We start from the raw sequence: 15641 nt of genomic DNA on the forward strand, positions 1-15641 counted from the left end.
TGCTGTTGTCCATGCGTCGCATACGACAAGTCCGCCTCGGCGGGCTGCCGATACCAACTATTATGAGCACAAATACGATCAAGGGCATGCCAAGCTCTCATCCTTCACTACATCTCGTCATATCATAACGAATTGCTAGACAACCTTACTGAATGAAGGTGACCCGAACCAATGGAATACTTTTGCATGACCATTTGGCTTCGATAACCCTCTCGACCACCTTTCTTTCGCCTCATGTTGGTCTTCCAGGATGGTTTCGTTCATCTCACTGGGAGACTCTTGGCTAGCCTGTTTCAACAGTTTGTCAAAGGCGAATACATAGACAGTCAAACGTCAGAGAAATTGCTCTGGTTAGAACATCGCAAGTCAATTCACTGAAGCACTATCTCTCTTCTCTTATAAAAGGGCCATAGCCCGAGACAGTCAGGACGAAACGAAACTAAAAGTGTGGAGTCACATATATGCCCGAAGGCAGTGACCTCCAGCCCCAAGTCCTAGAACCACATTCTCGTCGCTCTCATAGTCAACCCATTTTCAGCGTCCATCATGGCCATCGTGCCGTCGCTAAAAAGGATGTTAGAATACGCCCAAAAAGATGGTAAGGAGGGGAGAAGCCTACTTAATCCAACAAAACACAAAGAAAGAGTAATAAGCACAGTCTAGGTGCGGGTGGCTGCCAAGACGATCAAACCCGCAGCAACAGCAACTCCCCAGACACCGAAGCCGCCGAGCTGCATGATTCGCAGGTTGCGTCGCTGAGCATAAGAGAGTCCAGAGCATTCTCCATGGGTGATGGCCGAAAGAATGTGATCAGCGCGGCAGGCAAGAATAATGTATCCGACAAAGGGAAGAAACAGAGTGGTAGTCATGATGACACAGTAAAAGATCTTCTGACGGCGCTGTGCCATGTCGGAAAGAGGGAGATCGTCAACGGTTGCAGCCATGTCGGCAAGCTCAGAGTCGGTGCCACGACCACCAGCGTTTCGGACAGCATGAAAGGCGCGGTAGCGCGCAAGAACCTCGGTAGAATAAAGATGAGGTGACATCGGGCGATTGATCTGCTGGTCTATGGCGAGAGCCTCAGCGGCGGCTTGAGGGCTGATACGGTTCATCTTGCGGCTGGTCGTGGTTGAAGCTCTGTCTCTGGGATTTTGGGAGGGACGAGGACGTAGAGCGAATTGCGAGCTGTAGAACTCGTGTTCAGGTTGCCGGAAAGGATTTTGTTGATGTTCTGAAGTAGAAGAGAGTCAGTCTGTGGTTCTCTTTTCCAAAGATGAGGAAAACAAGAGAAGTGTATTTCAAGGAAGGGATTTAAGATTCATCAAGTAGTTTTAAGACAAAACGCATCGTTTAAAAGGGCTTGCAATTAGAGATAGGAAGGAGCACATGAACAAAAGGGGCCAGTGCTTACCAGAAACAAACAGATCGCGACAGTCAAAGCTCGGGTTGTTAATCCGAGAGAAGAGTGAACGAGCAGAGTCCTTTCGAACAGCAGGACGAGGAAGAGCGTAAGTGCTGTCTTGTGTAGAAGAGATGCGCATTCCCGGTGAAAGCACGCGACCAGATAAAGTCTGGTCTTCTAAGCCGCTTGCGCGGCGCACCGCCTGACGTCTGGCTGCATCCTCTCGAGGCACTAGGGGAAATGGGAGGTTAGCATACTCTTTGTGACCAACTTGACCAGTCTTTGCCATGCGAGAAGTTGTCCGCATGGGCGCCGCCACTGACTCCAACTCGATGTCTTCCCAATACTCTGGTTGCCGCTGTCGGCGGGGAATTATAGGAGGAGGACGGCTGGGAAGGGAGTCAAGCAAGGGAAAAGGAGCCGATGGTGAAGGAAGAGGGAGTATGGCGGAAGGTTTCCCCCACCAAGCTGTGGTAGCTGAAGGAACTCGGCGGCTTTGATTATACTGATTCTGAATAAGAAGAGCATCAGAAACATTAGCAATGCTGCTGCCTGTTATGACTCGTCCGACGGTACCAACAGGAAAGCCGTCACGGTCATCGGTGACGGTCCTCCAGTCGTCATCCATATCGATATCTGCCCTTCCTTTCACTCCCTTTGACATTCTTGTTGGCTGACTGTTGCCTATGGCATCGTATGGCTCCGCTTCCTGCATACTCGCCTCATCAGATCGGGCATGTGGGATAGGAACAGGTACCTTGACACCAGATGCAGTGACTTCCCAAGATGATTGAATAGCAGGAGCATGATAAAATTCAGTCTCCTGAGTGTTCCCAGTCTTGTAGGGTGAGCTGTGAAGGTCTTTAATGCGTGAGGGGTGTGTTCGATCGACAATGAGACCGCTAGACGGCTGACTGATACCCGTGGCATGATGGAGAGCACGGGAGACCTCCTTTTCAGCGTGAGGGCGCATGAACAGCTTCTTGGATTCGGTCTCAATTTGTTCACATTTCATCTCAGATTCTTTGGATGAACAGGCCGAGAAGGCATGAAAAGGGTTTAGACGACTAACAGAAGCCTCGTCTTTGTCGTTCTCCTTGATATGATCTTCAGAGATTTCGGAAACATCAGCATCGTACTGTAGCTCAAGTTTTGTTGTCTCCTTTTTGTCACCATGTTGAGGCAAAGAGGGGACTGATGATCCAAGAGGGGTACCTTGATCAGTGAATATGGGTTGCTGGATAATATTGTGAGTTGACTCTTGTGTAGCATTAAAGAAGCCGGAGACTGCATTCTTCTTTGTGATATCATCGATATGAGTTTGGGACGTTTGCCCAATAGAGTTCTGGGGGCCCAATACCGCAGGCGGAGGGAGAACTGGCAGTGATGCCAGGATAGGCGATGACTTAGGATCAAGCTTAATAGTGTCCAAAATGAACTCATCATCAGTCGCATCGGGGCTGTAGGGGGCACCGTCTTCGGGATAGAAGGAGGAAGCATCCGGAAAGTTGTTGAGAGAAGTCTGACTCGCAAAGGGGTCTCTGGTGGCAGCAGGCTGATTGCCTGCATCCTTCGAGTTGTGTGATGTTACTGAAGTTTCAATGAAAGCATACTCGTTCTCAGATGCGCAAACTGATATAGAGGCATTGAAAGCCTGGTTGGAAGTATGGTCGGCAGTCTTGCTTTGAGAGTTCATTGCTGATAGAGATTCAGGGCTGGTGGGGCTCATTTCACAACCAGTTTGAATATTGACAGATTTCTTTGTCTCTTCCAAAAACACCTTGTCCTTGAACTTTCTAAAATTTTTGGACTCATTAGAGTCTCTTAGGATATCATCGACTTGCTCAGGAGTCAATTTCGTTTGGTTTCTAAGATCCTCGTCGAAAGCAACCTTTGGAGTAGGCGGCGCAATGTTTCGGTGAGCCTCATTAAAAGAGCTGTAGATAGGTCGATTTGGAGTGAGTGACCGTTTGGAAGGGAGCTGAATGAGTCAGTTAGATAGCTTTCAAAGTCATCTGCGCTGTCAAACTCATACCGTTCCATGGTCCCGTCCGTCGGCCATCTTTTGGATGATGCAACTCCTGCTGTGGGGATATTTGCAAATGCTCTTTCTCTTGCGTGTAATGTGGAGTTTAGCCTTTGAGGTGAACGGGCCAAAGAAATAAACTCCTCTGATAGACGAAAAGTTACGACAAGAAAAGGTGATGGCTAACAATACCCGATGAAAGAATGGGCGAAAGAATGCAGAAAATGAAATATCAGAGATGAAGCGATTTCAAGTCCAAGTTATAACCGAAAGGGAAAATCTTGGGACAGAAAACGGGCGAAGAGTTCAAGAATGAAAAGAATTTTCCAAGAGTGAGCCTTTGTAGAAAGAACCCATGCCAACGCTTGTTTGATATACTCAGAGGTAGAAGTGCGGGTGTGAGTTTGGGATGGATTGGTAGAAGTGAGGGAAGAAGACTGAGGGAAAAATGAGACTCCAAAACGGGAAGCAACATGGAACGGTAGAGCTGAAGTGAGGAAGGAACGAAAGGAGGTCGCAAAGGTACACTCCGTGTCACGGCCATTCGTTCTTTCCCATCTCCGGCAGGTCGTCGCTGCCAAAGCAAAGAGCGGGCTCTATTTTGTCAACATGACAAGAGACGCGGGTGAGAATGATGGGAGCGGACACTAGAAAATAACTTGACTTAAGTGATGAATACACCAATGATTCACTGTTAAAGGAATCGAATTCGTCAATTCTCGCTTGAAACCCAGTATCTTTCCTACCTCTGACAGCGACATGTGTTGTCGTCGAGGGCGCACTAGACACACATGGCTGCCTTGATCGCGTAGGTGCTCCATGTTTTCTTTCGACTCTCAATTTATCATTGTGGTCTGATCAGTTTCATGTAGGCCATTGTCTAAATATTTGATAGGAAAGAGTGGGTGCCGAAAAAAAAACAATACATCGACATTGCACTCGAACCGCCCCCGTGGTGAGATCATGGACGAACGCTTGCAGTAATCGGATACTAACATATATTTCCCTTTCGTCACTTTATATTTAAAAATTTTTTTTGTCACTTCTAGGCCTGAAGAATTCAAACAACTTGTGATGGTGTGTTCAGTATTAACTAGATTACCCTCCACGGAAGATAATTTAGTAGCCGATTCAGCCAAAGGCTTCCAACACTAACAACTATGAACAAGATCACTTACAGTATCAGAAGCCAAAGAAATCAGTTAGAAATATGAAATGTTATTTAAGAATACGAAATGCTGAGCCTTGTTTGACTGATTCTGCTGTCTGACCTTTGTCCAACATGTTTAAGCTTAAGGAGGGAGAATGGAATTCCATGAAAATATGATCCGTTACAAACACTCAAATTGAGTCTTATGTCTCGTAGTATGTGCGATTCACCGAGCATGTCAACCACAGTGGTTGATGCATCATTCTCTTTGACAACAATTTATGTATGCCAGTGAAGGACATGTCGTTGGAAAGGAGGGTAAGTATGCACAACCAACCATCAAACGGTCGCCATTTGGTAAGCGAGGGTCTAGACCCAAGGAGGTTAGTGTGGGTCCCCTGCGATTGGCGATAATTATTTACGATATCCCTGAGCCTAGCACATAGACCCTGTCACCTTCCAACCTTTTTCATGTTGAGATTCAAGCCGTGTATCAGGATATTGTGTAGAGAGAGCCGGGCGCACTCCTAGCATCAGCTACATCTTGGCAGCAATGGATTTATCTCAGAATATGCGACGACAAGAGTGCCAAAGCACGTTCAGACGGTGGTGCTTCGGTAACGCCCTTCCCGAGTCACTTTTCCGTCTCCACCTTGGTTACTCTTCCAAGTTTATGAAGCTTCAGCCGGACTTGTGGTAATCGAAGCGACAGCTGTGCCGCTAATGATTTCCCCCGCAACAGTGAGATTAGAACTTGAAGCCTCAGATCTACCACATCCGACTTGGCGAAGCATTCGGACAAGGCTTAGCAATTATCCAAACCAACCTGCTAGCCCGTTGCCGATCTACGACATACGAAACATTACTATCAATCGTGATGGATCTCGGCACGGATTAACGCAAGATGAACTCCAAACCACCCCACATCTACCGAGAGGACCAAGTCAGGAGACAGGCTTCTAAGGAGATTGTGGAAGTTTGAGGAAACTGGCGCATTAAAGAGTCAAGCAGATAGAGTTCGGCCTGTCCGCAGTCCGTGCTCATAGGTATCGTCCGAGCCTAATGGACCGAAGATTGACAGACGCAAGCACTCAATGCGTGCGGGCCTCGTAAGACACGGCTCCAGTCACCACTTGGGGGCGAACAGGCAAAATCCCAAACAGCAAGCTCCCTTGAGACAGTAAAGATCGGCACCGCCTGAGAAGTTTGGGTTTGTGGCAAATACTTGACTGACGAAGACAGGGCGAAAAGCATTGTTTCGTCCGCGAGTGTTACTAAGGAAGCAGAAAATGCCGCTGGCTGTCAATCAACAGGACCCTTTCCTCGCCATCCTATGCGTCAGCTACAGCATTCGGAAATGTTGTATGCATTGCAAACACATCGCATGGCATAGCATAGCATGACATGGCATAAAGGCGCAGTGCAGCCATGAGCCGGACATGTGTCTCGGCGCGTGCTGGACTTGGTGGGATGCAGAGGTCAGCATTCTAGCCAACGTTATCCTTTCGTTTGGCCTTTGCATCGGAGAATGCTCCGTGGGTCTTGCTGAGTCGTCATGGACCGGTCAGCAAGTAAAGAAGAGAACGGGGATGTGGATGAGTGTTGGCTTCAGTGGTTGGCAGTCCAATCTCAATTTCCAAAGTGTTGGAAAGCCTCAAAAAAGGAGGCGACCAGAGACAACGATGTGCACGGGTGAGGCAACCAATGAGAGGTCGAACCTAAGGCGGCGCAGCCAATGATGAGCGGCAAAGGGCCAGCCCCCCGTTGCCAAATCCAACCAGATCTGTTGAACCCGGCCATCCCTCGCCTCCCGCCCACCATTCCCCCCACAGCCCCTGAGGGAGGGCACTCGCATGCCTCAACTCTTCCGCCCGCGCCGCTCTCTCTATCCATCCAGCGAACCATCGATATGGGGCGTTCTCTCTGAAGGCCACGCAGCTGAAAAGACTGTCAAGCTGACAGCGTGCATATGTGAGACGGCATCAACCGCCGAAATATCATGCGTCATTGTTGTCTTGAAGCGCAGCGCAGGTCAATCGAGATGTGTGATAGAGGTTCCTAGCCGGGGCTTGCAAGGTTAGCGATAGCGAGGATGGGAATGTAGGTTCGTCAAGCTCCAACGCTATGTGGCCTGGAGACGCCACGTTCCTTGCACTGGGCGGCGGATGGCAGTGATGGAACTCGCACTAAATCTGCCATGCGCAACGCCGCACACGCATATCCGCCTTAGCTCCCACACACCGCTCGTACGACCGTCCGCTGCCGTCCACCCAAACCACCCCCAAACGTCGTCCCGCTGGGTGGGATTCTGCATATGAGCGCCAGCCAAGGGGGCCTAGACGGGCCTTGCAACGTTGTACGGCCCTGAGCTGGGTCTGCCCATGCAGCTGTTGTTCTCCAGAGAACAGGCTGGCCGACGGGCAATTCGTCTACCACTCGCCTCACTCGATTACTCGAAACCGTTGTTTTTTGTTTCGTTTCTCTGGCATGGTTCTCCCAAGTTATCCATTCCTCGTTAGTTGCCGTACGCAACCATTGGACACCGGCGCCGGCCACACTTCTCCACCGGTCGCTCAATGAGATTTCCGGGCGCACATGACACCAGGGCGCTCTGCTGCCCGTATTTCACCTTGACGCCCCCGGCCTGCCAACCCTTTTCCTACCCCGATCTTCCGAGATTTGCCCTTTCCCCTCCATTTCACCTTTTCACACCCATCTGCAAATTTCCAAGCATGTTCAATGGCGTTTTGGGTGGTAGGAGGGGAGGCAAGGCCATCGTCCCGCGACGAGGACCATGCCCTCAGTGCCGACCTGTACGTTGTGGGTGGCAAGCGGCGGGTTGGTCATCTCGATGAGCACGGTTTTCAGGACAATTACGACAACCACGACGAAGCTCCTTTGCCCAAGAGAGCGAAGCTATCGCATTATACCCCCGAATCGGATTCTAGCTGTTTACCGCGGGGATCAATACCTGTACAGAACTTGTCGTTTCTGGTGATTCGAGAAGAAGCATCTCCAACACCTCCGACCCCCGAATGTGCAGAGCTCGATGTCAGCCCATCGCCAATGGAACGGACCGCATCCGGTTTATCAATCTCTTCGGACACAAGCATTTACCACATCGCAGACAATGAAGAATCGAGACTTTTGGGCGACGACGCCGCTGCTCGGATGGTTGAGGACCGACTGCAGCTCAGTCGTCGACGGGCCAAGGACACTCAACATGAGAGGATCCTAAGGTCTCTCATTCAACCACGGTCTCGACACGCCGAGTTTTCCATTGACAACGCTGCTCTGGAGAGCATTTTTTCGGCCGCAAACGAAATTTTTTTCCACAACTCTCTCTCTCAGCGCGTAACCTGGGACTGGTCCCATGCATCAAGTGCTCAGTACAAGGACCATATTATCGGCACCACAGCTCTTCGGCGCTCAAAGATGGGAGGCTTTGAGACGCTCATAGTGCTTTCGAATCCGATTTTGAAAGACAAGAAGTACAATCGCCGACTTCTCATTTCAACCTTTTTGCACGAGCTTATTCACAGTTACCTTTTCATCAAATGTGGCATTAAGGCTCGTTATTGCGGCGGGCACACACCAGGATTTCGAAAAATCGCAGAACTCATTGACCTTTGGGCTGGCCCAGACAACCTACACTTGCGCGACATGGAGGCCGACTTGGATCACTTCCGGGAGGACGAGGGTCGATTTGCAGTTGATGATCCTCAGTTGACGGACGCCCCCTCACGAGCCATCTATCAAGGCAGCCATGAATATCTCATTCCTCATCATCATCACACAATCTATGACCACCATGCCCACGACTACGGGAGATCACGAAATCAGCATCAGGACCGATGGGATTATTGCATCAATGACCACCGAGGGCACTTTCCAATTAGCAGGGCCAGCAGTCCCACATCGACAATCCCGACAACAACTGAGGGGGATTTCGAAGAAGTGGAGCCGTTGGAGGAAGGCGAAATCCGTGAGCCACGTGGTCGACTCTTCTTCCCTGACGATTACGCCTCTAGTAGACATTCATCTGCTCACTACGAACGGCACTATGACTCACACTTTGGGCGATGGGCCCGCCCCGATGACCGACGAGGAACATCAACTTTGAGTTATGACAACAATACTAACTCAGTCATCACTATACGTTAGGAGATGCCGCAACACGATATGGCATCACCAATTTGTGTATATATACGTATACATATTTCAGCCTATTTCCCTTTTGTCTTGGCCTATTTGAATAAGGTTGTGCGGTTACTTTAAAAGCATATTAGCATGGCGACGGTGTTATTGACGGTTCTATCAATGGTTGTGGCGGCGGTCGTTCTTACATGGGAATCTATTAGGTGCATCATCATGGGCTACTGGACAAAGTACAATCTTGTAATTCCCTTCGTCTCCATCATTTTAGACACCTATCATGCCTAGCATTAGCATTTCAGACGTACTATACACATAGTATTTATTCCATATATATTATCTAACAGACTATAAACATGATGCCTTGGCTCTTATGTGACATTCCTCGCCCTGAAGTGCTCTCCAGACTCATGGCAATGAACCCTCTGAGGGCTGTCCGCCGACAACACTGCACATGCCCTACATACAAAGAACTGCGACACAACCTGCATACATTGTTTGACAACGCTGACATCGACAAAAAGATTGAGCCCTTTCCATGAAACCATGCACCTCCTCCTTGGGGGGCGCTATGAGGTGAGGGAACGTGCCCGTGCTGCGACAGTTGGCATTTGTGCCAGAAGCACCCAAGCGTAACTGCAATTATGTGAAGATTACAAAATGGACGTCTCGCCAGGAAGACTTCTGGAATTGAAAGACAGCAAGCCGCATCCCAACTCGTTCTCTACCCAACTGAAAAATGGCCGAAGACATGCGAACAAGAAATCTACCGCAGCGTTGTCAGCATCACTCGTCAATATTTCGCAAGAATGAACACCTAATACAATCACAATCATACAACATCAATGACGTCGCAATCACCTTGACTGAGAGTATTACAGGGCAAATGCAATGGACCGCTCGTGAAAAACCTCTTAAAGACACCGTCGCTCGCATTTTGTCAAAACAGGGCGCCGAAACAAACCCAAAAATCGTCTCAGCCAGCACCATCTTCTCGCTTATGAAGTCAATTGACGATCTCTGCCTCCTTGGACTACTTTTCCCCACAACCCAGCTCAATCACGTCTCCCACCCTGTCTTCCTAGAAGTTGGACAGGCGCGGGGTCGCGTAGGGTGGACTCAATCGCTCCAGGCCAAGGCCGGGCCACGCACAAGCCACAGCATCCTTATCCGTCTGAGCACAACCCGCTACTATGGCGACGACAAGAGGGAGGCCTTGTCGCTGAAGGAAGTCATACAAGTTGCGATTCACGAGATGATCCACGCTTACTTGCTTCTGCTTTCATGTCGGCAGAGGCAGTGCGGAGTCGAGTTTGACACTATGCACCGAGACTCTGATGGAAGCGGCCACGGGCTTGCTTTCGTCGCCCTGTTGAAGGCTGTTTTGGGGCAGGTTCAGAGCTGGGCGCCGCAGTTGAAGGAGTTTGGTATGACGGACGAGGCCATTGATCCGTATGAGGACTTTAGTCTCAGGTTGTGGAAGAGAGGTGAAGGTATTTCGGCAAGGACTAAGGAGCAAAGGGTGTGGTGGCTGGCAGCGAGACCATTGTAACTGTTGTGAATTGAGTCTGTGTTCCTGGTACATTTTCTAAGGCTTGAAGAAAGAAACGGTTAGTGCTGTGAGTATCAAACGGGTTTACATCTTTTGTGGCTCAATAGGCCGTGGCGCTTTATGGCATTGTTCAATGACGAAGTGGAATTATTTGTCGTGTGATGGATCTGATCAACAATGACAACACATAAGTATCCGTTTTGGAAACATGCGACTCTTCTGAAGGTCTATTCACGAACGTGTAGTAAGGAATCAAAGACTTCGCCGCACAGAAGATTGGTATTACGGCACATTGTCGTGGAGTCCGTATCATATCTGATCACGTTTCTTTGGGGCTTATGATAGTTTCAACCGACAACAATGTTGCAAGCCACCACGCAGTTGTCTCCTTGGAAAGAGACTTTCTGCTTCTGGTTGGCTCATTTACTGTAAAGAATCGTGATTTGAAGTGTTGCGATGTCATGAAATCGCAAATTATCTAGTCAAGAACTAAAGCCATCGTTGATCCACTCACCGCATTTGTGTAGTTATTGTTGCAATGACACTCTATGGATGACGCTATCTAAATGACCTCGATTAGAAATAATGGCGGCAATCTATTTCACATTTAAGATTCACTATCAAGACTCGGTTAGACACTGTGGTCATCCTCCGCTTCTGCTCATAAGGACGCAGGCGCAATGGAGCAGATCTGTGTTTCTTATAGGGAAATCACGGAAACATGCTGTACAGCCTCGGGAGCACTGTGAGCTGGGTTAAAATAACACATACCACGTCGTGGTAGATCGGGGTCTTCTTGGTTTTGAGGAAGCAAAGGTGTATACCTCTACCATCTTGTTTAATACATAATTGTCCGTCAGACAAGCGAATCCACGTAAGTAAGCATCTGCCTTGGCTGAAACATAACTGAGTCGTATTAAACACGCAATGTAATCTTGAGAATTGACTTTACATATCGGACGGCTACTTGTGCTGCAAGTCGGATTTATCTATTGTCGTCGGTCTATCAGACGCATGCTGATAATATCGTCTACGAAACTCCAAGTTGGGACTAGTTTGCGGATAGTTTGCGGATAGTTAGCTTACTGTCGTGCTGGCTCCGGGCCTCCGGACCCACTCTGCCGCGTCTCGGCCGCGAGGTCACGTGACCTCGCTCCAGCGACCGTATTCTTAAGCGTCCTTCGCTCCGCTCGCTCACTTAGAGAAGACAAGCCGTTTTGTTCCTAGTTGATGCCGCCCGTGCCTGACGTCGGTCACCACAGTTATGAGCCCAGCTTACCACATCACCCCTTTCTACTGTTAACCAGACGAAGGGTTCGTGGCGGAACACCATCAACTCCTTACGGTCTTCACAAATTTCGCTTCAAACAGCAACTTCTACAACGAAGATGTCGTCGCAGATATCTGTTCTCACGAGTACGACAAGGCTAACCTGCCGCCGGGACTTCCCCGTTTGGTACGACGCTCTCTACGCCGAAGCCGACGCAGCAGACGTCTGGGATCTCATAGACCCAGACGACACTACGTCTCCGTCAGACCCAAGAGAGGACGATGAAGAACTCTCGATCGAATCATGGATCACGCAGCAGAACGAAAAGCAGCGTAGAACCTATGATCGGAAGCGGAAAGCCTACGATTCGATTCTCCAGCATAGGGCAGAAGCGAGTGACGATACAGGGGAAGAACTCCAGGAGCCTGTAGCACAACCAACTCTCACGCAAAACACGCCCGGGATCTTTGAAAGATATACGAACTACCTCGCTTCAAAATCAGGCCGCGACGTCCTCAAAACTCGTCGGGAGCGGGACTTCGACTCTATTCAGCGTTGGGTTAAGGAAACGGTCGACAAGGACATCCTCTACGCTGCGAGATCGGAGATCCTAGCGAAGAACCAACGTTCACTCCGTGCTCTTATTCAGTACCTTCGGAAACGCTACGCTCCAAGCGAATCAAGCAGTCAAACTACAGTTCGCGAAGAGTACCTTCTCCTCCTGGAAAAGGCCAACACAAGCGTAAACCCCCAGACCTGGCTAAGAGACTTCCATCGAGTACTGCTCCGCGCGCTTCGATTCAGAATACCGGAAAGCCAGGGAACGCTCGCTTCGAAAACTTTTCTTCGAGCGGTGGGACACCGTTTTGCCCCCTCCTGGGCGACCTCCGAGCTCACTGAAATTGTCAAAATGGAGCGCAAGGGGGACCGCATCCCTACTGTAAGTGAATACAGGGATATGCTGGAGGACTTGCTGTATGAGGACACCCTATACGACAAAAATCGGGGTAAAACAAGCGGTGTGTACGCTACCCTTGCCGGTCGCCCGAGCGAAGCAATCTCAGATGGAAAAAGCGGTTCGAAAGGAAAAGGCAAATCCGAAGCGTGCCCCTGCAACAAACCCCACAACGCAAACCCCCTGGAGTGCACCCGCGTGGAGTACGCCCTTACCGGGCGAATCAAGCCTTCCCAGGACAAACTATCGAGGGACGAGTGCAAGGAGATTCGAAAGCGTATCAATCAGTCCGAGAACTATGATCTCCGAGCCGAATTAGCTCGGAAAGGCTGGATCTGGGCGACGGAACCTCCCAGCTTCCGAAACCCAGCGCCGCCTCGCAATAGGTCGTCAGGAAATACCGGCTCTAAAGCGAAATCGCAGCAAGAGGAGAATGAGTCAGAGGTGACACTGAAGAGAAATATCCACGCAGTAACGATCAGCCGTGAACTTCTCCGGGAAATTTCGGACGACTTCGACTCGGACTACGACCAACCAAGCGTATTTGCAACCCCACTGACGGGACCCCATGTTCTGTCACGAAGCACGGTTCTCGACAACTGCGGAGCTACGCACCTTGTTAACAACCTTGACTTGCTTGAATCGTCTTCTATTAAAACGTGCATCGGCGACGAGAGAGTCGACTCAGGAACTGCTTCGTACCCAATCCTAGCAAAGGGAACGTGGATCTTGCCAAAAGCACTAAATGGCCCTGATGGAGACCTCACAGCAGACCTTACGCTCCATAACGTTGGATACGTAGAGAACTTTCACGTTAACATCGTTTCGGAAGCACTCCTCCGAAAGACAGGCATCTGGTACTCCGGATTGGATAACACACTTCGCCAGGGAACGTACAAAAACAGCGTGGTAGTCAAGCATCTTGTTAGGAAGATGAACATTACTTTCTTCGAATATAAGACCGGTTCCCAGTATATTGCTCAGAAGCGAATTACCTCGAGTAACGCAGGAATCGTGAACCATTTGGTGCTTGCAGTACAGGATCCCGCTCGACTCTCGCTTCGTAAACCACCTGATAGGTATGATGACGCCTGGTTATGGCACCTTCGTTCGGGTCACCTCGCACCAGACGCACTAGAACGAATGGTGTCAAACGTGAGAGGAGTAAAGATAAAAGGACCCACGCGTCTGGAATGCGAATACTGCGCGACAGCGCACGCGAAACAGTTAATTTCGAGGCGAACCTCTGAACGGAAAGCAATTCGACCGTACTATAGGGTCTCATGGGATCTCTTCGACTACCCGACAAGCTTTGACAAGAACCGCTGGCTCTTAGTGATCAAAGACGAATATACCGGTCGTCTTTTCGCGTTTCCGCGCGTAAGTAAATCGCACACCTTCGTCTTCGACGCTCTCAGGCACTTCGAACGATGGGTCGCTCGCCAACGAGGCGTCACCCTGTGCAAGCTGAGACAAGACGTAGAACGCGCGGTAATTGCGATAAACGGAATGACTGAGTATCAACTTTGGGCCCAGCATAACGGGATTGAAATCGAAGAGACACCCCCCTACACCAAGGAACCCAATGGCGGAGGCGAACGAGCGGGCCAGGAATTAATAACCCGAGCGATAAAGATGCTCAGCGCAGCGGGCCTGCCAACTACTCTCTGGGTGGAAGCAGTCATGGCAGCCGCCTACCTGTACAATATGTCACCACGGAAGCGAAGAGCTTGGCTCTCACCAATTCAAGTCGAAGAGAGCTGGTTCCGACAGTATTTTCGCTGGTGGCAACCACAATACAGCGCGAGCCTCGCCCGCGACCTTCGCCCCCACTGGGGCTGGACGTACGCGTATGGGTGTAGGGCTTATCCCCTGAAAAAGGACCGCGAAGCGGATAGGAACAGACGTAACTTCAAGGTGGAACCGCGAGGACATATTGGATATCTGGTGGGCTACGTTATGGACGCTCACAACCTATACAGAGTCTGGATACCCTCGCTTGATCAAGTGATTATCACGCGAAACGTTACCTTTGACGAGACGAAGTTCTACTCGAAGGACGATGCAAAAGCTAGTTTACAAGCGGAGGTGGCCGAGACAGTCTCCACGGAGATCTCGGAACCTCCGGCTACGGCGAACCCAGGACTCCAATTCCTCGGACTTGCAAAACCAAGCGAACTCGTATTTTCACTTGAAGAGCAGCCCCTGCCACCTGCCTTCGCGCCGTCGACCGTAATCTCAGAAGAGACAACGGTAAAACGCTCCGCGGTTAACAGCCGACGCGAAGAGGGCCTGCTCACCCCGGAACCGACCCCTGAGCCGGCCGCAGCGCCGGAGGGGACGGACGGGCAAACGACCGGCCAACAAAGCTCCGAAGCGATGGACGCCGGCGTTCCCGACCCGGGGCACGAAGCCCTCTCTGAGGCGGTCGAAGACGTGATATACGTCAAGACCAACAACGAACCTCCACGAGAACCGGCCGTGGAGGCCGACTCGAGTAATGATCTCGGGGGTGACTCCCCAACTCACCCGGTGCGGCCACACTCGGATAATGGGAACGGGCGCGAACCCGAGATAAAGACCAAGCGGGTGTACAACCGCAAGGACTACGGCCAACAACAGGGCAAACCGAGACGATCACCTCGCTTCGCCCAACACTTCGCATTCCTACAAACGGAACGTAATTGGGAAACTTTCTTCCATACCTATATGCCTGATCAGCAGAAGGCTGTGGAGGAAGCGAACCAAGCCCACTATACGCTCCATTGCTTCGTCTTCGCGTCAATACACCAAGCGAAGCACTCCAGAGCGGTCACTCCACAGCGAGTGAAAATACACACAGATGAGCTTATAAAGCCCCCACGAACGTGGAAAAGTGTTGAAAAAATGCCGACCCACCTCCGAAACCTGTTTTACGAAGCGGCCCAAGCCGAGATAAGTAAATTAGAGGAGATGGACGCTTGGAAAATCATTGACGAACACGAAGCGTCTACGAAACCTATTCCTCTAAAGTGGGTGTTCACTTACAAGCTTGATCAAGACGGCTACCTCGACCGCTGCAAGGCACGAATTTGCGTCCGCGGCGACCTCCAGGCGAAGCATCCTCTCGAACAGACCTACGCAGCGACCCT

At 50.3% G+C, this 15641-nt stretch overlaps 4 protein-coding genes across 4 annotated transcripts; 3 read left to right on the plus strand and 1 right to left on the minus strand.

The window, feature by feature from the left end:
* Positions 1-659: 659 nt before the first annotated feature.
* CTRU02_209656 (uncharacterized protein) lies at positions 660-3464 on the minus strand (the record flags this gene model as incomplete). The annotated part of the gene is made up of 3 exons (XM_036730281.1): positions 660-1231; positions 1412-3383; positions 3438-3464. 3 exons carry the CDS (start codon positions 3462-3464, stop codon positions 660-662), a joined length of 2571 nt encoding a protein of 856 aa, XP_036577981.1.
* A 3853-nt stretch (positions 3465-7317) lies between these two features.
* Positions 7318-8742, plus strand: CTRU02_209657 (uncharacterized protein; the record flags this gene model as incomplete). The annotated part of the gene is made up of 1 exon (XM_036730280.1): positions 7318-8742. One exon carries the CDS (start codon positions 7318-7320, stop codon positions 8740-8742), a length of 1425 nt encoding a protein of 474 aa, XP_036577980.1.
* A 730-nt stretch (positions 8743-9472) lies between these two features.
* CTRU02_209658 (uncharacterized protein) lies at positions 9473-10285 on the plus strand (the record flags this gene model as incomplete). Its single annotated transcript, XM_036730279.1, has 1 exon — positions 9473-10285. The coding sequence occupies one exon, from the start codon at positions 9473-9475 to the stop codon at positions 10283-10285; it is 813 nt and encodes a 270-aa protein (XP_036577979.1).
* A 1388-nt stretch (positions 10286-11673) lies between these two features.
* On the plus strand, positions 11674-12998 carry CTRU02_209659 (reverse transcriptase domain protein; the record flags this gene model as incomplete). Its single annotated transcript, XM_070205317.1, has 2 exons — positions 11674-12896; positions 12983-12998. 2 exons carry the CDS (start codon positions 11674-11676, stop codon positions 12996-12998), a joined length of 1239 nt encoding a protein of 412 aa, XP_070060965.1.
* Positions 12999-15641: the final 2643 nt, after the last annotated feature.

Source organism: Colletotrichum truncatum (genome assembly GCF_014235925.2).
Source record: "Colletotrichum truncatum strain CMES1059 chromosome Unknown Contig_0006, whole genome shotgun sequence".
NCBI lineage: Eukaryota > Fungi > Ascomycota > Sordariomycetes > Glomerellales > Glomerellaceae > Colletotrichum > Colletotrichum truncatum.